This window comes from Dipteris shenzhenensis, chromosome 4 (assembly GCF_047967505.1).
Source record: "Dipteris shenzhenensis isolate YYH24624 ecotype China chromosome 4, Dip_SZ_1.0, whole genome shotgun sequence".
NCBI lineage: Eukaryota > Viridiplantae > Streptophyta > Polypodiopsida > Gleicheniales > Dipteridaceae > Dipteris > Dipteris shenzhenensis.
Genome location: NC_141599.1, coordinates 25,612,466 through 25,636,795, shown reverse-complemented (window position 1 = coordinate 25,636,795; position 24,330 = coordinate 25,612,466). Strand labels below are relative to the sequence as shown.

General features: G+C 43.3%; 1 protein-coding gene across 1 annotated transcript; it reads left to right on the top strand.

Moving 5' to 3' along the window:
• The first annotated feature begins 7,619 nt into the window (after window positions 1-7,619).
• Window positions 7,620-22,736, top strand: ABCI11 (non-intrinsic ABC protein 14). The gene is made up of 9 exons (XM_087373283.1): window positions 7,620-7,915; window positions 8,024-8,103; window positions 8,342-8,393; window positions 8,474-8,595; window positions 19,175-19,289; window positions 21,183-21,269; window positions 21,463-21,511; window positions 21,641-21,725; window positions 21,968-22,736. Exons 1-9 carry the CDS (start codon window positions 7,748-7,750, stop codon window positions 22,044-22,046), a joined length of 837 nt encoding a protein of 278 aa, XP_087229409.1. The 5' UTR covers window positions 7,620-7,747; the 3' UTR covers window positions 22,047-22,736.
• The last annotated feature ends 1,594 nt before the right edge of the window (window positions 22,737-24,330 follow it).

Sequence of the window (24,330 nt, the reverse complement as noted above, 5' to 3'; positions counted from 1 at the left end):
AACTTCACTATGGCTACACATGTGATCCATGACTATGATGTAGAGGGGAAGGGTCCCATTAAGGGATCTCCAAGAAGGAAAGTCTTTGGATCTTCACCATTTAGCGAGCACCAACAAGTCAAGGACTCTTCCACCTAGCCTTGCAAGGTGGTCTACAGAAAGTCATAGGGGAGGTGGACATATGGATTCATATGGGCCTTAGATGAGTCAATCTATAATGGAGACTAGGGCAAAGGATCCTCCAATCCAAATTAGGTGCTCAACTCGAACCGTCATTGCATGCCTCCCACAAGTCACTATACCAATGCCTCAACATCTTGAAGCTCACTTTTCACTTGAGTAGTTGTTTTCTAGTGGCAAGAATTGGCATAATTGTTGCTCAAACTCAGCTAAAACCTCCACCCCATGGCTTTAACAACCTAGAAAGACCTTAATGTTGGGAAGCTGAAAGGAAAGCAAAGAATGGACACAAACTCAGAATACTTGCATTACTTGCTTGTAGAATGAAGAAGAGTGAGGTCCTTAAGTAGGCACCTCATACATGCTCACTGACATCACTGATGACTTCAGAGCTCCACAATCATCTCCTCAATCTGCTCCTAGATTCTCTCAATCATCCTATGTGGCTCTTCCACCACCTAACTGTGCTTATGGGCACCTAACTGTGCCTCTAGCACTCACACATAGAAACCAAGGTGTGCCTGAGGCATACACCTTGAGATATCCCAACAAACCCCCCCTCAAGGGAATGCCTCAGGCTATGTCAAGGATACATCTAGTCTCATAGTTTCTCATGCCATCTCATGGTGGTCAAGGATAAACCTATGGCTAGGTTCTCATGCTAGCAAGGGTTCCCATGGGTGTAAGGTAAACAAAAAAGGGATACAAAAAGACCTTCCAATGGTTATCTCCCCTGCATGTACATGCACACAATGTCTGCAGGAGGTACCATGGAGCAAAACATACACATGGCCTACATCATAAGGTGACCAGAGGTGTTTACAAAACACACAAAACACAATAGTTTATTTTCATTCATTTTGGAGGACTATCTAGGCTGAGTACCTTGACATAAAGAGAGAGATCTGGAGCATACATAGAGATGTTTTAAAATGCATAATCTTCAAAGGATGCCTCATCTTGTGGAGGCTCATTAACTGAAAGTAGATTTGCATTTTCTGTCTTTGCTTTGGCTCTGCAAAACTTCTCATTATGGTTGTTCTTGCCACAGTGCTTGCATGGATTAATTTTGAAGCAGTCCTTTGAAAGGTGATTTGTCTTTCCACAATGATTGCAAGGGGTATACTTGCCCTTCTGGACTTTTACAGCATAAGCAGTGTCATTGCCTTTCCTGAGCTCCATATGCCTTTCTTCTTCTTGGAGGGCAGAGATAATACCTTCAAGATTAGGATTAGGAAGATTTTTCAGAGTGGTAACTATGTGATCATAATCTTCAGGCATACTCTTAAGTAACACTGCCATAGCATCATCTGGAGTAATAGGAGAGTTGATAGAAGCTAATTGAGTCATAAGACTCCGCATATAGTTGACATGAGCTGCTAAAGTAGTACCACTAGCCATCTTCAATTCAAAGAAATAGATTTTAAGTGATAGTTTAGAGATGTGAGAGCTAGCACCAAAAATCATGTCAAGCTTCTGCCAAGCTTCCGAAGGAGACTCCAAGTCAGAGATATGGTGAATATAATCATCTCCTAAAGCAAGAGCAATGATACCGTATGCTTTTTCTTCTCTAGCTGGATCCCTTGCCGGTCGTGTCAGAGTTGAGGATTCTCCAGCATTGGAGGCCGTAGAAGAAGCGGTAGGAGTAGGTTTGACAAGTCCCCATAAGTTCTCCCTCATCAATGCAAATTTCACCTTCATCTGCCATGTGTGGAAGCCCTTTCCATTGAACTTCTCTAGATTAAATAGGGTAGCCATGAGAGGGTCTAACCCAGATATTGGGCAGTGTCTATCTCTCTTACAAGGCAAAAATAACTGAAAGACTTCCAAAATATGAGCACTTGATGTAGCAAAGACTAGTGACCAATATTCAATCAATGATGCTTCTTCTTACATGCTTCATAGAAGTGGGTGAAATAAATACTTTCCAATCAAAACCAGGTCTAGTAATTCAAAACAAAACTGAAGCCACACTTGTACTGAAGTTATTGAAAGATTCAAAAAACCAGAAATGCTAGAGTAGCATTTTATGTAGCATCATCTTCAAAAGCTTGTCAAAACTGTCAAAACCAAAAGACTGAACTTGGAGGGCTTGTAGCTTACTCTTCAGAGCAAAGGAAAAGGGGGTTTCTGAGGCAAAAGAGAGCTGATATACCACAGAAGGTCCTCTGGGAAGTAGAGGCGAAAAAACGTGTCAGGTCGCCATATCTTTCCCCTTCAAAAACGACTGGTTTTTCACTGTTTTCTCCTTGAATATGCAGCCATTGCTGCTCATATTTCAGCACAGGATAGCTCTAGGTATGGACTAACTCCCCCTGAAAGGAATTAGAGAAAGATGAAGTGAGCTAGGAGAAAACGCAGAAGAGACAGTCGACGACTTTCGTGTAATGGCGACGAAACGGGCGCGCCTTTCTTCAATTCCTCTCAGCCAGAAGTTCGCCCTTTTGAGATGGATCTTCAGCAGGAAGGACGTGGGAAATGGCTGAGAACCGGAGGAGAACAAGCTTAAGCAAGAAGAGGGAGAGATGGTGAAGAAGAAGATGATGATGTGGCAGAAATGGGCTCAAGGAGGATCAAAGTGCTCTGATACCATGTTGGGAAACTGAAAGGAAAGCAAAGAATGGACACAAACTCATAATACTTGCATTACTTGCTTGTAGAATGAAGAAGAGTGAGGTCCTTAAGTAGGCACCTCATACATGCTCACTGACATCACTGATGACTTCAGATGACCCAATTGAGACCTTGCCAAGCCTTATCGACGTTGGTTGGTTTCGGAAGTGGGGCCCTAAATGTTTGCTCCCATAGAAAGGCATGCTTTTTTAAAGCTCTTACATATAAGTTGATATGCATGAGTACTTATTCTTGTAGTATAACATACTCCCCATGTTCTTATGCTTGTAGTATCACATACTCCTTGTGCATTAGGTGTATTGAATTGTTCCACAACTTTGTGCATCGACTTAGACATTATCTCTAATTTTATACTTTCGAATTTGGAATGTTGTGTAGTAGATTCTAACTTTTTTTTCATTAACACTTCTCCCATAGCACCAAAGTGTTCAGCATGGACAAATACGAGTTCTAAAATAGTATTAGAAGCTCTTGCTTGATACTTCCAGTACCACTTTTCTTGGATGCAATTTTCTCTTACAATGTCTTGGACCCATCAGGGTATATTTAATAAATTCTTATGTTTTTTTCAACCCTTCAACCTCATAATTCAGAGATGTATTTTGCATCTATAAGTGAACTACATTACAACAGTAATCTCTCAATTGAGTAGCTTTGAATTTTTAGTTGTAATTCTTAATTTTTGTCTCTATGCCAACATTTTGTGTTTTGTACTTGGCTATTTGAACACTTGTAGCTTGTATAGATGATACCAAATGTTGAGTCCAAGCGTGTAACATTATAATTTTTCTATATATTTTGCAAATTAGAGCTTGATATTGTGTGTGAAGGCTACTTGCTCCTTGATCATTTAACCTTTGACAATATCCTACTATAAAGTTGGTCAACCCATGGAATTGTGGAGCTTGACAAGAACATGGATCTACTAGATATGTCTTCCCATCTAACCGCATGTCCATACATGTTTTCCTGTATTTTAGAGGCTTAGTAAATCACTTTTACTTGCTAAATAGGAGTCATTCTTCTTTAGAAACCGTGCATTCTCTACATCAATTTGAAAATGGGTGTCCACCTTTTTCTTATTCCAAGGGACCTCCATGGTTTCATACACTTTCCACCTTATATAATATAACATTCAACATCAACAAACTATAAACAAACATGACATGTTTCACAATAGTATCTAATTAAGCAAAAATTAAAGCCCAATTACATACAAAAATCTATTGATTGAAATTTAAACATTCAAAAACACATATACTTGGCAGCAAATAATTGAAAGTGCCAATATAAATAATATTAAAAGCTCTTGATTGTCCAATGATGGTTAACCAAATCAAACATGCTAAAATAAAATTTAAATATAAAAAACATCAACACATATAACATGGTAAAAGGCAACAAACAAAACTAATATCACATACAAAGGAAACAAATAACAAACAAAATAAAATTGCATATAGGAAATGTAGTAGCACAGTTGAATTAGTAAATTACAAAGAAACACCACATATTACATTTATTATTGAATCTAAAACAACAAAACTAATATGGCATACAAGGACAACACATAAATAACAAGTAAAATGAGCTTGCATTTGGAAAATTTAGTAGTACACTTGTGACATAGTAACTACAATAAAATAACACAAATTATAGCTGAAAACCACAAACATTTTAAACTATTGAATCCAAACAAATCAAAATTTGTGAATAAACCATACCAAATTCTTGGAATAGGGACCTTTGAAGGGAAATGCGATCCAATAACTTGTCCTCCTTGTATTCCAAGATAAACCCATGCTTCCAAGCATCTCAAAATATTTATCAAGTGATCTTTTGTAGAAAACTAAAGATAGCAAGAGTGCAAATGTTTGAAACTATCTCATTGCTTTATAAAAGTTCCAAATGACTATGCTTTTATACTTATACCAATTTCCATAAATTTCCTTGAAGTTTTTTTTTTCCAAACTTCCAAATAAAGTACTGTAAATATATTCGCAAATAATATCACATGCTAAGAAAACACAAAAATACAAAATAAAATAAACGTGTAGTTAGAAAATTTAGTAGCATACTTGACTTGTCAAACTCCTTAAACATTGCCATTCCATTAGTAAATTGTGTCAGACATGTGGAGGTCAACTATTGATGAGGAGATTGTAAACGTGAGATGAAAGAAAATACAGGTCACGTGGAGGTGAATTCCCCTTCTTATTGGATTTCGAGCAAGTTACTTCCATGGTCACTTGCACTAAAGCCTTCATGAGGCAACTAGCCTTTGAACCAAGCGATGACATAGCCAACTATCATAATAGATGGTGGAAGAAGGACACTGCTTGATTGGATAGCATATGATTTTGGCTAGAGATCTTGAATAAGAAAATGTTGGCCAAAACTTGTATACTTGATAAGTTCATAGCTTAGGAAGGCCAACCCCCTCGCCTCACCTCCATTCGGGCGCTCCTACCACCCTCCCCCCTTTTTGCTGGTCATGGTTTTTAAAACGGGGTCTCTAAGGGTGGGTACACAACACTTGGTACTTGCCCATGGGAGAGAAGGGGTGGGCAGTGTGTTCAACTCACTACGTGGACATGTTATCTAGATGGGGTACGGTTCAAAACCCCTTGTCAATGCATTTTATGGATGGGCGGGAGGTTGAGGCAGCTCATGCTCATGGGCATCTGCATTTTTTGCGGATCAAGTCAAAATCACACACTTGGTGGCCACATTAGGCACATCCCTTTTGCCCACGCTTGGGTGGTTAGTTTGTTTGCGGCCTAATCAATGACATTAGGTGATGAGAGTGAGCCATTGATCACCAGAAATGGCGATGTCACCCACGACTTGCACTAGGAGTTCATAGATGTGAACCCGATACGAGGGATTGAGGTTAGAGGCCAGTTATGCAAAGGCTCTTGCTTGGTGAATTTGTGACGTTGTGGAGCTCTTGACATGACATGGAATGTACCAGCTTGAGAACTACTTCGCCTGCACTTTCCCCTCCTCCGAATGGCGCCACCAAGAACTGGGAATTCACTGTGGGGTGACGTTGTGGAGCTTTTGACATGACATGGAATGTACCAGCTTGAGAACTACTTTGCCTGCACCTTCCTCCTCCAAATGGCTCCATTAAGAACTGGGAATTCGTTGTGGGGTCCATCCTGTATCACCGACACTTTTGCAAGAATATGTGGTTTAAATTGGCAGTCGCCCATGTGATTCTAAGTGTGAAGAGCCATTGGCTGGATTTCTACCACATCACCTTCATCTCAATTTTGGTTTGGCTGTGTTTGCATCAGAGAATTCATATGTCATGCAGAAGTGATTTGGAGAAGCACGGGGTTGGCACGAGTGTCCTCTTAGGTGGAGTGCACACGAGACAAGAAATGCACCGTTGGTGGCTGGCTCAAACTTTGAAGTAGACTTGGAGCACCATTGATGCTCAAATTGGCACCTCCATTCTTGAGGGTGCAAATTTGAGCATCTGTGCGCCATTCCAATCTGAACTTGCCATCTGGTTGTGAGCATTGCCGTCAATATTCCTCTAGAAATCGAGAGCTAACAACCTGCTCTGTCTAACCAATGAAAAAATGGCCACCTACACTCTGCAGCGCACACACAAAGCTTCTTGAAAGCTCACACAGGGCTCCGTCAGATCCATGAATGACAGGCTGATTTGGTTCATGCGAAATAATACATCCGGGGCGCGACAGTGGAACGAAGGGCGTTTTAGTGAGACAAGGTGTGCAATTGACTCATAGAAGAAATGAAATTGAATTGGAGTAGGCTCTCCCCCTAGCAACTACCTATTGTTGGCACTATTCAAGTGGAAAGACTAATGCCCACGGTCTCGGATACAAGGTGAAGTTAAACATTTATCGAGTATGTCCCCCCATGCATTGATAAATGTATATATGCATATACATTTATTTTTTTCCATGAAAAAGACTTCTATTAAGTTTGAAAAAACCCGCGTGAGCAAGCTCAAAATAGAAGTACATCATGCTATGCATGAGGAAACCCCCCTGAAATAGGGAACAGAAAACTCAGAATGAGGTGGAAAGAAACCAAGGTTGAGGTTGAAAGTGCCACCTCAACCCTACTGTAGTCTCTAAGAAAAAGGGGGAACCCTTCCATTCCCTAAGGAATATAACCCTCCTGGCTAAGGTTGCTCGGGAAGAACCCTGCATGCTCGCCCAATTGGCCATCAGTGTGTGAACGGTGTCAGCCCAAATACTGGCCAAGGTGTGCGAGGGATGGACTTAAGATCCGTCTAAGGCCTCTGTGCATCTAGCCCTCCAAATATGCCAAGCAATGATGCTAGCCAGTATCTCCCAAGTTGTATCCCCATTAGCATGTATTGGTCTATAGTGGGAGATATGCACATCCTCAAGAGAGCAAGCCTCAACTAGGTGACGTTGAATCGATATGGCCCAAGAAGCATCTTGCCACTCATAGAAGATCTGAGGCCTTGATAGAGAGAGCCAAGCCACTGATCCCCACGCCACGAAGAAATGAGAAGGAGCAAAAGTACTGAGGACCCTGGCAATTCCCATCCAAATGGCTCTCGCATGCCTACAATCCCAAAGGCAATGATGAATCGACTCATGAGCAGCAGACGAGCACCTAGGACAAGTGGGGTCTTAGACCTCCACCTGTTCACTGCAATCCCTGCATGAATAGAAAGCCAGAAAAATAGAGTGAACTTTCTATTTACTCGGGATCTTCAAAGCCTCCGCGAGAAGATCCTTTGCAAAAGAGCAAAACCTGATAACTCTCCCAATGAGGGGCCCTAGAAGGTCTCCAACCTTCGTGGTGGCATGTAAGGAGAAAAAGGAAGGCTCGTCTCTTTATCAATGTATCATGAGGAAAGACTAATACCCACGGTCTCGGATACAAAGTAGAAGCTAAACATCTGTAGAGTCTTGAGATGGATGGTGCCTTGTCGACCTCCCCTTGCTCACCACCTTGCCATCATCTTCCCTTCTCTGTTCCGAGTCCTCTTCCCACCCGGCTCGTCATCCCCAGAAGGCTCCCTCGTCTCATTTGCTGCAGCACCTCCCCCCCAGCATCCGACCTTTCTCCAGAATTTTTGCAGGTTTGACCCAATCATGCCCTCCCCTCCACGTACCTCTTTGATTTTTCTTGGGCTCCTCGAAATTTTGGCTAGCTTTCTCCAGCTTGAATTGGGCCTTCTTTTTTGAAGGTTCGAGGAGTAACTTACCGTCCCCCCGGTACAGACGTGAATCTGCTCGATCGAGTGACTTTGTCTTTACCTGAGAAGAGGTCAGAATATTTAATGTGATTCACGTTTTTTAGACCCATGTTCCACAACTTGAACCTACAAGACCATTTGATTTTCAATCGTCCCGACGTATTCCGGCAGTCTTAGCCTGATTTTTTATTGTCTCTACCTGAGAAGAGGGCAGAATGTTCAACGTGATTTGAGTTTATTAGACCGATGCTTAACAACTTGAACCTACAATGCGATTTGATTTTGAGTCTGCTCAAACTTTTCGGACAGTTTGGGCCTGATTTTTGGACGCAGTGGAAGCGGGAAGACGACCCTTCTGCAGGCAAACTTCTTTGCAGTTAACATGTCGCATTGTGCTGGAGGACATAGGCTTCTCCTTGATCATGCTTATTGCACTGACAGGTTCTCGCGGGCTTAGCAAATCCAACCGAAGGTTCGATAACAACAAAAAAGCAAGCGGGCCTTGGAGCTGAGCAAGGATTATCCCGTGCAAAGACGGGCATTGTGTTTCAATTTCCTGAAAGGTAGATAATTTGATCGAAAGTAGCCGTTTTAAACAGATTCCAATTCGGACGTTGTGTGTGGCATACATTAAAAGTGAGGCTACCTCTACGTCTGATCAAGGATCACATCAACTAACTTTATGCATCTTGAAATTGTGATTGCATTCTCCCGCTCTTCCATTCACAAGGCCTATTGACAACTTGTTTTTTTTTTCAGCTCTCAATTGCTATAGATCGAAGGCTTAAGAGTTACATATTGCTTGTCATTCCTTTTAAGTACATTTTTTTTTGGAATCATGTAAGGGCCATAATATCGATGAGCAAGCTTTGTGTTGGTATTACCCTTTAGTGAAGCATAACGATCTTTGTGGGACGCAAATGCACATAATTCTCTTCCTTGAAAACGAAGTGTCTCCTACGCTCGTCTGTTTAATTCTTCTGCTTTGCTTCGGAATCTTGCATATTTTTTTTAGCCAATTCCAACTCCCGTTCTTGCTGATTTTTCACAACCATGTGTGCAATTGAGGAAGGCATTCCCACTTTGCACCCATACATTAAAGGGCTCATTCAATACAGAGATGCTTAGTGCTGTTGTCAGCAAGTGCAAGCCATTTATCTCATGACCTTTGGATTCATGGTGAAAATGCCTTACGCATTCCTCTACCGATTTGTTCACTCTTTCAGACTGACCATCAATCTCAAGATGGTATGCAGTGTTAGGGGTGAGTAAAGTACCCATTATTGTGAAAATTTCCTTCAAAAAGTGACCCATAAATTTAACATCTTTATCAATGACAATCTCTTGAAGAAATGTATGATGCTTAAATATCTGCACGGAACTGCCAAGCAACCTGTGATGCTGAATATTGGGTCTTGGTATGTATGAAAGGCTTGTTTTTTCAGCCTGTCCACCACACATAGATGCTGTCCCATCCTTTATTGGTAGAAGGAAGCCCCGATCAAGGGCAAGTGCCGAGATGGCCGATGAGGTGCTAGCTCTGTCCTCCTCCTGCTGCCCCTCCATTGCCTCCCCCTTCACTCTTCCCCCTATGTCTCCTCCTTCGCCTCCCCTCTCGCCCTCTGCCTCTCCCCCCTGCACCCCTTCCATCTCCTCTCTCCCACCTCTACGTCTGCATTCCCTTCTCGCTCACCCCTTGGCTGTTCACGTGGCTTGTGGGGCGCCCCCTTGTGGCTATTCGTGCGCCCTCTGGGGTTGCTTATGCAGCTTACAGCTGTGTGTCCCTAGGGGGCTACGTGCGCAGGTCGTGGCTGGGCCTAGGCAACGGCTTGGCAGTCCAACAGTGTGGCCGCCCGCGCAGTCGCTGTGGCTAGCTGGATGCCAAGGGCACCCGGGCTCTTGGGCTTGAGCTTGCCTTCACCAGCCCGAGCTGGTGGGAGGCCTCTCAGACAGGTGGCGGCCTCTTCCAGGATGCCTTCCCCTTGCAAAGGGATTGTGACCCTAACCTTGAGCTGTTCACTTCTCCCAAGGGGTTTCCCGTTCATCACAGGGCTTCTCGGTGTTTGAAGAAGCCTAAGAAGGTGTTTGTTCCTTCCTTTGTGGAGCGGTGAAGGTATTTTCTTTTTTTCCCTCCTCTTCCTCTTTGTAGCAGGTGGTTTTTTGCATTATCTTGGAGCAGAAGTTTCTTGGTGGTGACCTCGGTCTGGCCTGAGGGACTCTCATGGCAACAGTCTCGAATCACACTACCGTCAAGGTGCTTCTCTCTCAGGAAGATAAGCAACAGGTGATCAAAGCGGTTCAGTCATTGTAGGATAAAGCAGTGGTAGGCAGGATCGTAGGCCTTACTCCTGCAAGGCGACAGGTTCGTGAGTGGATCCTTGCGAGCTTAGCATTGGAAGGTGACCATATCCAGAGCATCACCATCAATGGTAGGGGAGTCCTCCTTCAGCTGCGCACTACGGAGTCCACCTTGTCTCTTGTGGAGCAAAGCCTAATCTTCCTCGGCCCACACTTGGTATATCTTTTTCCTTGGTACCATGGTTTTACGATGAAGGACATGGACTACACTTAGATCAGTCCGTAGAGGTCTTCCCCAAAAGGGGGCTCGCATCTTGGATGAGCTTCTATAGGATGAAGAGGTGCAGCAGGCAATTTCAGAGATTTGGCTGCAGCCATAAGGAGGGCTTAGCGAGGGTTGAGCTGCCCGATGCCATGCAGAGGAGCAGCACAGAGCTATAGTCACAGGCCCTTAGGTGGAGACACGCTCTCCATGAGCGGGAGAGAGCCTTATGAGACGGGACTTAGCTTCCATTGAGAGACTCAGAGAGCAAGATCCAGGTTCACGGTGGCTCAACAATCACTATGAGAGTGCGAGGCTAGAGCTATAGGCTGCAGAGGTGCGGTGAGTAGAGTTCTCGTACCATTCCTCTTGTGCCAATTGGTGCAGTAGGGGACATGACGACCAGGCAGTTCTTTCAGACCGTGGGACCCCGATTAATAGGGACCAAGCTCTAGAGATTGCGGGATGAGCATGGTTGGATGTGATCGGACCTCTAGGAGATCCTTGAGATGACTACGAATTTTTACCGACAGCTTTTCCAGTCAGAGGTGGAGACTCCTTTGTCCTCTTAAGCAGGGAGGTAGTTTGGTACCAGGTCCCTTCGGTGGTCCTGTTGATAGTGATTAGACAGCTAGAGATACCGTTCACGGATGAGGAGCTATGGGAGGCCCTCAAGGCCCTCCCTCCCTAGAAGGCCCTTGGGAGGATGGTCTAACTCTAGCCTTCTTTCGGAGTTTTTGGGAGTTTATCGTCATTGTGTTGAGGCAGGTTCGTCAAGAGATCTTTGACTCCGGCTCACTCCCTTAGTCTCCAAGACGGGGCTGGATTTGCTTGATCCCGAAGGGGGGGGACATGTCCGATATCGGCTAGTGGAGGCCGATCACTCTTCTGGATACCGCATACAAGATCCTAGCCAAGGTCTTGAGCTTGTGGTACGTCCCCATCTCATTCACGATACACATGCATGCCTTGTTCAGGAATGCAGCATCCTGGAGAACATTTTCACCTTCTGGGAGGCTATAGACTGGGCCAAGGAGGAGTCACAACCCCTTTCTTCCTTCTCTTGGACTTCGAAAGGCTTATGATAGGGTGGAGTGGTCCTTTCTAGAGGGCACTATGCGCCGTTTGGATTTCTCAGACCGGTAGATTTGGGGGATTTCAGCCCTATATGCAGCGAGCTCTAGCCAAATGCTCATCAGTGGCCACACTGGCGAGGCCTTCTCTCTCTCCCGGTTGGTACAATAGGGCAGCCCCTTGGTTCCCTTCCTTTTGCTCTTTGTAGGCGAGCTGCTTGGCTATTTCCTATTTTCCGAGGTCGCAGGATTGACATGGATGAGACTTCCGATCTGGTAGGAGTAGGAGCTCTTGGAGTTTGCAGATGGCACGGCACTGTATGTGGAGTGGTCAGCATCGAGCCTCAAGTCAGTCACAGGAGCTTGGCCATGGCCTCTGGGGCTTGGATCAACTTGACCAAATTGATCGGTTTCTTCACAGGGATGGAGGAGGTCCAAAAGGTTTGAGATTGGGGTGCCGCCTTTGGTTTTCAGTGGATCCCACAAGGGCGGACAGCGAGATATTTGGGGTGTTAGGTGGGGATTGACATTATAGCAGAGCAGCACATCGCCCCGGTTCTAGAGTGTGCTTGGGCGAAAGCTTTTATATTGGAGCTTGGCTAAACTCTCTCTAGCAAGGAGGTCTCTCGTAGCCAACCAAGTTCGCTTAGCCACGGCTTGGTACATCACTTACTGCTGGTGCTTTCATAGGGGCTGCATGGGACAACTCAGGCACGTGGTGTGCAAATTCTTGTGGGCTGGTTCGGATGGGACAAGGAACACCAGGGCCAGGGTTGCTTGGCAAATTGTCATCATCCGACAGACTTGAGGTGGCTTGGGCTTCATTGATTTGAAGATGCAGAGCAGCAGAGCCCTTTTGAGCAAGCTACTGGTTCGCGGACTTACCCTAGGTACAGAGCCCTGGAAGCTCCTACTACAGAGGGGGCTTCTCAAGAATTTCCCACGCACAGGAGGTCAGTGGCAACAGTCACATCGGTGGCTCTTTTCGGAGGCCCCTCTCACTGGGAGAGGATCTCCATTGATGCGGAGCCTTCTTAGTGTTTGGCAGAGACTGGCAAGGGACTCATATGGGCCCCAGCTAGGTGCAGAGAGGAGTTTGAGCGCTGGCCCCTGATTTGGCATGTGAAGGTACTTAGGCCCCAAGCCTCTTCATAATCTTCTTCACCCCTCTCTTCTCCCTTTTCCATCCATCCCCTTCTCTACCTTCTTTCCCATCCATTCTCTCTTCCAGCTTGACTCTCTTCTCACTTCGACATGTCTACTCTGGCTGAGATGGCGAAGAGCAAGGCAAAAATTCCGGTTTTTCCCACCTTCTTGATCGACCGTCAATTGGATGGCCTCAACTATGGTGTTTGGCAGGTCATGATGGAGTTCGTGCTACAGTCGTATGATTTGGTAGATTTCATCTTGGTGGGAGTTGACATGCTTGATCCCCTTGCATCCAACCTAGGGATCCTGCGGCAGCAGCATGAGGCTGAGACCTTGTCTCAGCAATGGAGTTGTGACAATGCGAGGGTAAGGTCGTTCATATTTTAAACTGTACACCTTAGGTGATTAATCATGTGAAGCATATGACGGCGGCCAAAAGTATAGGGGAGCATTTGGTGTCCTTGTACAATCGAACCTCTCCCATGAAGAGGGTCGCTTTGGAAGTCCAGACGAGATTGTTGGATCCCAAGAAGTCTTCATCAATGCATGAGCACATCAACAAGTTTCATGAACTTCAACGGACATCTTTCGAGGATGCAACTATCCCAACTATCTTCTCAGGGGACATATCTTCTGAGGACATGGCCATAACATTGCTATCCCAACTATCTTCTCAGTACGCTGCATCCTATTTGTCCTTGGTAACCAGGGGAAGGATGAATACGTTGACTTGGGAGGACGTGGTCTCGATGGTGCTCGACCAGGAGGAGAGATTGTAGATCGTACCCATGACAGTCATTCTAAAGCTTTGTCAGCTGAGCAGAAAGAAAGATCACTATTGCTGCAGTGTCCTTAGAGGATCAGTGAGGGCTTGTGAGCAATTGGATGCCCATTGAATCTGGAGCACATAGATTCATCGATCTGGGAGGAGTATAGCAGTTTGGACCTCAGAGGGGGCTGAGATACAGGTGCCCATGCAGGGAAGCAGACCTTGCATTGATGGCAGTATCAATTATTTCAAGAGGGGATTCTTTTGTTTTTCTTAGAGCTTAGACCTTCTCAATCTACCGTAGGATTCGAGGTTGATATATACGATAAACATGAACAACCTGAATATAGCGGTTTACACATTATAAAAATGCCTCGCATTGACTCAAACATTTCTGATTTGGCAAAATATGGAGTCATTTCTTCCCAATTCCATAGATTTTCCCGCCTTTGTACAACTAAGGAGCCTTTTATCACTCAATGTAGTAACTTACTAATTCACAAGAGGTATAATCCAAGAAAAATGATGAAAAAAGTACGCACAATCTTAGATATGAAGTCTTTTATCTATGGTGTATCGGCCTTAGGTGTGTCTAGAATGATTGAACATAAGCTGAAACAAAAAAGCAGGGAGCTGAATAGCCCGTTTTTCTTTTAGTTTCAATTGATTGACTATGCATGCGCTTTCTAAGTTAGGAATGTAATTTTGCATCTTTGTAGGAAGCGGTACATAAGTGTAAAAGGTCCATTTAGTTTTTTATGTTTTAAAAGAGAGAGAGAGAGAGAGAGAGATCTTATTCCTGTTTTTTGGAAGATTTTGTTTCTTGATTTGCTTGTTTATTTTTCCTTAGTGATCTTCTTCCTTCTTTATTGCTTGTTTTCTCTCTTTTGTTTATTTGACGTATTTTAGTAAGCACTCGACCGTCTTTAGAAACCGAGTATAGCTGCTTATGCTTGGGCATTGATGACGACATAAGTGTTGCTTTGCTTGCTAAGTATGTCTTCCTTTTGTTTTTCAAAAAAGTTTTTGTTACCTCTTTTTTCTTCTCTTTCGTTTCCTCTTTTATTTTCTGTGTAGATTTTTGGACTTAAGTGCCCTCCTTGGTCTGATATAATTTCATATATATATATATATATATATATATATAGAGAGAGAGAGAGAGAGAGAGAGAGAGAGAGAGAGTCTAGTAACGTCCACTGGAGACCAAAAGGTCTATGGGACAGCAAGAAACCCTCTAGTACATCTGCTTTAGGGAGGGCACATGGCAGCTCCCAAGGAGTGCAAAAAGCAACCCATATTATTTAGAGTACCTACATGATAATCTGGAAGATGTCATAGTTGCTAGTCCCTGCTATGCATGATGGAGTTTATGGTTTTCAACCTTGTGAGTGACTATCATGAGATTGAAACTCCACTATGTTGTGTTTTTAGAGGATGAGTTTGGGAATTTTCTTGGATTCATCTAGGTATGTGCTTCTGCCGTATTAGCGGACATGCAAATTTCACCTTGTGAAGTTTTCATCCAAGTTGCGGCCTACTGGTATTGTGATAATTCTTTCTATCTCAAATGGTGCGTTGCCCTATCAGCTAGATTTAGATTTAGATGCTTGTTGGGGAGAGACTAAAATGAAAACGTTTGGACTTCACAAGTAGTTGTAGCTTGAATGAAGAGATTTTGGACTACCTTTTGATTAGCCTTCTCCTTTAGTGCTAGCCTTCATCATGGCTGAGTCTGCCCTTCACCTCCGGAGTTCCGACAGAAACTTAGTACGAAGACTTTGTATAAATGGATGCTCAAGTATGTGTGGGTGTGTGGATTTGTATGTGTGAGAGCATATTTTTATACTATGGTCTACACCCACTGTTGGGTGCTGATGACGTAAGTGGGGATGTCATAGTAGCTAGTCCCTGCTATGCATGATGGAGTTTATGGTTTTCAACCTTGTGAGTGACTATCATGAGATTGAAACTGCACTATGTTGTGTTTATAGAGGATGAGTTTGGGAATGTTCTTGGATTCATCTAGGTATATGATAATCTGGAAGAGTAAACAGCCATACATCAGTTTAAGACCAAGAGTCTTTTGTTTTTGATTTAAACTCTCTGATTAATGTTACGCCTTCACGGTAAACTGCCCATTTTCCATCCTTTTTGGCAGCCCTGACTTAAGCTAATTCAGTTGCCTTAATCTTGAGTTGTGAGCTTGTGTAAGCTCCTCTGCTATCCATACTTTGGTGTCCTTCAACTTGTAAGATTGTTGAAGAAGCTTGATTTGCATATCTTGACTTCAGAGTAAGGATTGCATGCCCTCTATAGTGCAAAATAGAAGCTGGCCTGGAGTCGTCATCATCCTGCTCATCATCATTCACCCATTCAATGTTGGGCAAGCTTGCTTTGATCTTTGTCAATATTTCACTACTATATATATATATATAGAGAGAGAGAGAGAGAGAGAGAGAGAGAAAGAAAGAGCGAAATTTTATTGAAGACTTCGGAAGACTGATGGGTCTATGAGACTGAAAGAAAACCTGATACAAATCACAGTAAGGGTGAAGCTACTGAAATGAGCATCGTCACCCGTGCTGAATCCTAAGTCTGATCATACATAATTAAATACATCTGGATGTAACAATAAAAAGAAAAGGACTGGAGCGGAGCGGAATCCTCCGTATGTCATGTCGCCCTGGCTGGTGCATAGCCGATGATGGGAAGTTGGCACCCGTCAAGGGGTGCCGTGCGTCTCGGTCTCTTGGACGAGGCTCGACGCAAGACCAAAGCCACAGTGACTCCCGTGGGACGTATCTCGGGTCTAAACGATGACGGGAGATCCCCCAGAGTCATGTCCCCTCGATGTCTCGTGTGTCGTGTTGTGGTCGTTGGGTCGGGGTCTTTGTCACGTCTGCGGCTAGAGACTGGATGATCAATGTCACTTGATGGGAAGAACTCTGTGATCCTGCTCTGAGAGGTGTTTGATGATGTGGCCAAGCCCCATCGCCTGAGTAAGTACTCTCTGTGTCGGACCCCCTTGTGAATGAAGGCCGCGAGGCATCTTTGATTTAGGTAGGCGAGGAATTTGGAAAGGAGCCCGGAGCTGTCTCTGAAGAGGTAGTGGTAGTGACCACGAGGGGCCAAAAATGACCCATGGGACCATCTCAATACAATGTAAAGAAAGTCTTCTGAAAAAGAGGGGTCAGGAATCTATGAGTTCCTGACGACATGTAAAAAGACGGGTGACAAAAGATTCCAACACTGCTGGAGAGGCAGTGGAGAGAACTGATGTCAACTGAGCGGAGTCTTCCAGTATCTGTTGGTAGTCCTCCCTGATATGTGCATATCAGGGGCACTGTAAAGCTACATGTGCCTCCGTCTCAACTAACTGCAAGTCGCACAGAGTACAAACTCTGGTGTGTTTGGGCTGATGCATCCAAGCTCCCTTCTCTATAACAAGCGTATGAGATCTGGTGCGAAACTTGGCTATATTCCTGCAATAGAGAAGGGGAATAGGTGTGCTAATGTAGGGCTGAGCAGAGGGCTCCATGGACATGTATGTAGACCAACATGAAGGGTTTATGTTGTCTTGATAATACTCCATCTTTGTCCTCTTTTCATTTGTCAACTAGTGGGTCTGCAAAGTGCTCAGAAGGGACATTTGAATTTCTTGCATGGTGACCTTTCCAGGCGGCATGGTCAAGTATGCATCTACTTTCCATCAGCTGAACCATTTTCCTTATGTTTGTTGCCCACCCTGTACAAATGATCTTACTTTTGTGATTCTTTTGAAGCTTTGTGCTGGCAGTCCATGCTCTATAAGGTAGTCTATCTGGTGGCATTTGCTGCACCTCTAGCAAATATTGCATAACTCTGATCAATGCATGAAATTCGATCGGCCTCCTACCTGTTTCCAATAGAAGCACTGAGTATGGGGTAGTGGGTTTGACACCAAGGTGCCTGCATAGAAATGCTTTCTGCATTTTTTTCAATCTCATTCCATGTAGATGCTGAAATACTGCCTCCCCATACTTCCACTCCATATAACACTGTCTGCACTACATATGCATCAAACAATACATTTCGAAATTTCCAATTCCTGGTGTCAGTGTGCTTGCAGTCATTCTCAAACTGGTAGTGTTTCCCTCAACCAGTATCCATTCTTCTGTGTATGCATTGCCACCATCTGTGATCCGCTGGGATGTCAATCGCCAAATACTTGGAGGCACTGACATATTCAATAATCTGTCCATCAAAAGTGATTGAGAGAGAGAGAGAGAGAGAGAGAGAGAGAGAGAAGGGAACTACACAAATGTGCTATTGCTATTTGAGAGTAGGATGCATGATTGGAAAGAACAATTATTGTTTGACTTCATCCCACTGGTGTGACTACGTTCATCAGGGCGTCCCGGAAAGCCGCTGAAGCTCTCTTCCCTTGCGTACTAGTCGGAACAATCCCAAGGAAAGAAGCTAACTCTGGAGAAATGATGTTATCAGTGGAACCTGGATCAAAAAGAAATAGGAAAGGTTTGTCACCAACCCAACCCCACGCCTTCAGGAGCTGTTTTTGGGGTCCCTCATCACCTTCAATCTCTTCCAAAACAGCCTTTACTTTTGCTGGCCTTTTACCTTCTGTAGGTTGTCCCGGTTTCTGGTCTTTTCCCTTACGTAAGGGGCATTCTAAGAATTTATGAGCGCCATCACATCTGATACACAAGCCCTCTTTCTTGTATTTGTCAATAGTCTCCCGATCTAGCTGCTTCTTGCTGGACTGATTTCATCCAAACTTCTTCTTGCCGGAATAGAATCCTGGTTGGCCTTATCTATAAGATTATGCAAGGATTGAATCAACAGTTCTTGTTCATGCATTGTGTTTTGTGAAATAAAAATGTGTTGGCAAACTTGGGCATTTATGCCTCTGTGCTCTGCACTTTTACGTAACGACACCAATCAGTGGCAATAAAACTGAAATGATATTGTTATAACTGGTCTTTTGCTTAATGAAATGGGCTATGCGAATTTGATGATAAGGTCACTGTAAGTTTGGGGGACTCAGCAGGCGAATGCATTTCCAGCACTGATGCATTGATTGAATTGGATGGAATGCTTACATGGAGTAAAGATAGTTGAAGTATCTCAAGGGTCCTTTTTGTGATTTGATCTATTTTTTAAAAATATCTCTAGTTCATTAGCCGAGGTGCTCTAAAGATGTGAATCATGTTAATCTGGCAGTAGCATGAAGTAACTTAATTTTTGGAGGGCTGGAGAGCCTTTTAGTTTTTTTTTTGGGGTTCTCAGATCCAGTTTATGTTAAGATGAGGAATGCTTAATGATATAGTGTCTTCTTCTTTTAATATTATTGTGACATCTGTTCTGTGCTAATTGTGATTCAGTAAGTTTCAAGTGATTGGATTTCCAGATGCTGTTGACTGACAACTTTTTCTTTATCAGATTTCTGTCTGAATACATTCTGCTTGCACTCAGAGTCAAATAAATTTGAGGGGAGATACTTGAATGCCTTGTGAGAAACCATTCTTGTCACATTCATATATTGCTTTGGTTTGCCTTTTTTTTTTTTGGGGGGGGGGGGGTTGTTTTTGTAGGTATTTTTTAGCTGATACAGTTTTGGAGGAGTTGACCTTTGGATGGCCCACCCGGTCTCAAGATCCTTACATAGCACAGCAGCTTTTTCTCCGTCTCCATCAGGTGTCGTCTGCGGTATGATGATCCCTCAACCTTTTGTGTATTGGAGATAGCCTTGTGTTAAAAAAATGCCTATTCCTAATCACGGTGATCAAGGTTATGTATGTATTTACATTCACTATTATTATAACCTGGAGAGCATTTGTACACTAGGAGGAGGAGGTTATAGGTGGCATTTCAGTTGCTGAGTAGAGCGTGCTATAGCACAGGTAGACCCTCCATGGGAGAGCACCTGCACTTCGGCAGTATCTGGCTTCCATTGAGGGGGTCAGGGAGTAGAAGCCTTACTTACAGTGGTTAGCAGATAGATAGACTTGACTTAGATGCGATGGATATTAAACAAGCAGAATTCTCGTCTCACTCCTCTTGAGCCCCCTTGGCTGTAGTAGTGGTGACAGGATGACATGGTAGTTTTTGCAGACTACAGCCCTCAGGTCAGCAGGGACTCAGCTCTAGTGTTTGACAGATGATGGGGGCCAGCTCCAGTTAGACCTGAAGGAGATCTTGGATAGGACTACTACCAGTGGGCTGTTCTATAGGGCTCTGGGTCTCCCTGATTTGGCTGACCAGATCAGCAACCCCGAGTCCAATTCAGCTGACTATTTCTGCTGCCAGCAGACCAGGTCTGGTCCTCTGTCGACCTGATAGACCCTATCTTCTGCCTATCTATGCACCTGCTGTATCCTACTGCTTTGTGCAGTCTGCTGCTGGTCCTGGCCCATTCTGCGATGTGGCATGCATCCATTGGCCCATCTCCCTTGCAGATCTGCTGCCCCAGCATCTGTACTGCCAACCAGATGCAGACCTTAACTTCTCCCGACCAGTACTGGTCCTTTGCAGCCCTCACCAGTCTCTGCCGAACACTACTAAGTCCCATTGCTAGCTCCAACCCAGGCCCATTCAGAGCTGTCCTGCTCCAGCCCAATAGACACTTGGCTGGGCTATATTCAGGCCCATAATCAGCCCAGACTAAGGGCTCACTATTAGCCATATCTGTTGACCAGGGTGGCCTCATTGGCTGCCCTAAACCAAACTCAAGAAGGACTATCTGTTGCTGCCCAGTGGCAGCATGTCTGCTGCCCAAGTGGCAGTCTCCACTACTACTCTTCATGTGCCCACATATTACTACAGGTATCAAGCCCCATTGCACTCGGCATATGGGGGCTAACAGGTTGTTATTGAACCCTATTCATCCAACGAATTCCTGAGAGAGGCCTCTATGAATATAGCTCTATCATCCGCAAGCTCATTCTCAAGAAATTCCTTGTTATTCCTGATGTGAAGATGGCAGTAATCTGTGTTTGCAAGTGGAGGAAGTGACTCATTGCCTCAGCTACGAGGAGATAAAGAAAGCCGGAAGCCCTGACCGATGGATCTAAAAATATGAAATTTATCTCCTCTGCTGCCCTGAGTGAGAACATGGCTTTGAGCTAGGGTGTCTGTTTGAAGAAAAAATTAGCATTGTCATTTGTCATATCTGTGACAATTAACTCCTGGTCTTAGTCTTGATTGCTGCACCTTGATGTTCATACTACATGTTTATTTTAGTAGATATGTTGCATCTGCCACAGGGACTCTTGTTTGTCCTTGTATTCGCCTTTTCAAACTTGACAATGAATTCTGTCAGTGTATTTTCAAACTTGACAATGAATTCTGTCAGTGTGTGTGCTGCAGTATGGACTCTACAGAATCTTTACTAATATTTTTCAAGTTGTGCCACTGCACGAGAGAGTTTGCATGGAAATCATTCGCAATGTTGTTTCTTTTATATTGCCCTGTTTTGCTATGGAAGAGGGAAGTTGCGTGTTTTCAGACCATAGTCAATTATAGCATTCTTCACCATAAGATAAGGCTGCTGGGAAGTCATTCTTATTGTTAGTTTTCTGTTCATGTCGGTGCATGTGAAAGGTTGGTCTTACTGGAATTGCATGGAATGCAAATCCTCGTTCTCTCAGTGATGGCTACAAGCGGCGCCTTGCATTGGCTGCACAGCTAGTAAGTGTTGCTGAATCAGTAAGCCACACGACTTTCATTTGTCTTCTTTTTCTTGTGTATTCGCGTCTCGGAGTTGCTCGTTGAATCTTCAAAGATTGTCATTGTAAGATTTTTCCCACCATGATGAAAGCCACTTGTGTGAGAGGAGATGAATTGAATGTAGTGGGTGCCTTTATTAACCAGAATTGTACAGGTGCGCAAGCCAGATCTTTTGCTACTAGATGAGCCTCTTGCTGGGTTAGGTAACTTGTCTTTTAAAAGCAGACTTCAATGTTGGCCTCATAATCTTTTATTTTATGATTGTTATTGCAAGGGTGTACTTTCCATTTCTTTTTTGGTTTTGAGTGTTTGATAGTCATTACTATTGGCAGACTGGAGAGCAAGATTAGATGTTGTGAAGATACTTGCCAGCCTAAAGCAAGAGATAACCTTGGTGGTTGTCAGTCATGATCTAAAGTATGAAAGTCTGCTTTTATGTCCATTATAAATTTCACATGCAGTTTTTAAAAGTCTTGAGCAGTTTCTTTTCCTTGAATCAAATTTTTTATCTACAACAACTGCTGTATGTATGTATTTAGTCATGATCCCTGCTGTTTTGTTTCAGAAAATGATCAGTGTGCCTAGCTCCACCTTAGCTTCTTGGGCATCATCTTGTCTATACAAAACTTCAAGGCTGATCTGGGAACTAATTTTTGCAGGGAATTGGCGCCACTGGTGGATAGGGCTTGGCGTATGGACCCTGGTGGTCGCTTGACTGAGGAATCCATCATGTCATAACAGCTGCCTTGTGAAGGAGAGGAATGCAACATGATTACAAAACTGGTAAACATCATGCTGGTTGAACAATAAATCAAGGAAAATTAAAAACCTCATTTCCAAGAGCTGGGAGGGAGGTAACCTCACTGGACTGGAGTTTGAATAGATTAAATTTTGTATATTAGTCATTACTGTGTATAAAATTTGTAGAAGTTAAAGGACAAATTGAGACTTCTAGTCTACATGTACAGTCTGTTTAACTTTCTTTGCTGCAGTGAAGACATGAAAATGTGTAATACAAAAGTGATCAGTCTATGGTAGCTGCCCCATAGGCTCTACCCACAAGGACATGTCAGCCGTTGTCTGAGGAAAAAGCCATGCTGTAATCTCTAGCTACATATTCCATACTTTTTTGGCCTGTCGACAACAAATCGCTGAGATATTGGATAGGAGTGGTTGTCATAATGGCCTTAAAAAGTAAATATTGAGGTTTTGTACCTTTTGTGCAAGGGAAGGACGACTCATTGAAGCAGAACTGCTGGAGACAAGGCCATAGATCCTTTGGGCTATAATATGTGATGCTTGCTTAACTGACAAAGCCTTGGCAAGGAAGAACCAATTGAAGTGCTTAGAAATTTAAATAGCCTCTTACCTTTAGGAGTGAATCCCATGGTTGAATAATGATCTCTAAAATTGAGCATTCAAGTTTCACATCTTTTTCCAAGGAAGATTTGTTTGTTGAAGTTGGGTAGCCTAAAAAGTAGAGCAGCTACTTGTACTATTAGACTTGTTAGGATCCTTTGATTTTTCTCTGTTAATTATTGATGAAAGGGGGGATCTATTAGAGATGTGCTATTGCAGAAGCGCATTTCAAGATATTTTAATTCCAACAATAATTATTTTAAACTTCACGCAGACCAGACAAGGTTTAGATAGAGAAATGATAACATTGGATGTGTGATCACCCCTTCTAAGATAAACTTTGGAATATTCAATGAAACTTGGTTATATTACGATGTTAATCCCAAAAAATTCGGTCTCAACAAATAAATTTAGAATCTCCTACACGTTAATATCTTTTGCCACCGATTCCTTCAGTGATAGGGTGAGTGAAGGTAAGTATCCAAAACAACGTAGAACAGCTCCAAAACATTCTTGGTAATTCAAGATGTGTGATCACCCCTTCTAAGATAAACTTTGGAATATTCAATGAAACTTGGTTATATTACGATGTTAATCCCAAAAAATTTGGTCTCAACAAGTAAATTTAGAATCTCCTACACATGTTAATATCTTTTGCAACCGATTACTTGAGCAATAGGGTGAGTGAAGGTAGTATCCAAAACAAGGTAGAACAGCTCCAAAACATTCTTGGTAATTCAATAGTAAATATCTCCTTCAACCACACCACCTAGTGAAATTTTTGTCTAACTACTTGAAATATAGAACTTTTTCACAATCACTTGGCTTGGTACAATAGCATCAATCAAAGCATTGGAAAGGTTGCATTGTCGGGTTTTTGAAGACAAAAAGGTTCTCAAGGTGAGGGTTCAACACGTGTATATGGCTTGAGACATGAACTAGAATCTTGAGAATCAAGCTTGCTTTCCTTCACATTGTATGTATATTTATGCATCATAACAATTGTTTTTTACTTTTACATTAAGTAGGCAACGTAGTGCCATCAATTGAAAATTCAAGTTCTTCTTTAGCCACATGTTGCTCTTTTTAGAGCTTGATGGCTATTTTTTTCGTTTGCTTATTATACACACCTACCTAGCTATGTCGTCTTCCATAGCCTTAGATTCATTATTTTAGGCACGTAGCTTGTTACGGACTGCGACAGCCCAAGACTCCAATGAATAAACATTCTTAAAGAAACACTTTTGCTCCTTAGAAATTGTTCGAAAAGAACTGTGACACTTTGTTTTTATTCCAAGAGGGTCATTTCATTCCATGTTACACAAACGAGATGGGAGCATCAATCATATCACACTTTGACTTTCAGTCTGGGCAAAGTTACTCGAGCAGTTTACTTTCTATGGATTGATTGGCCAACCTCTTCCAACTTACAATTGAAGACGTCCTCACTCGAAGGAGAATGGATCGAGTGAATAGAATGCTTATGCATGACCAATAGGAGCTAATGTAATGGATCATTCTAAGTTAGGCTTTCCCAACAGCGCAGTACAATAGAGTTTGGGAGATCGAGAGCTCCAACCATTGGAAAACACATGATGCATTGGTGGATTCCTTGCAAATTAAACTTGTTCCATTTTGCTGGTGCGTCTACTAACCAAGTACA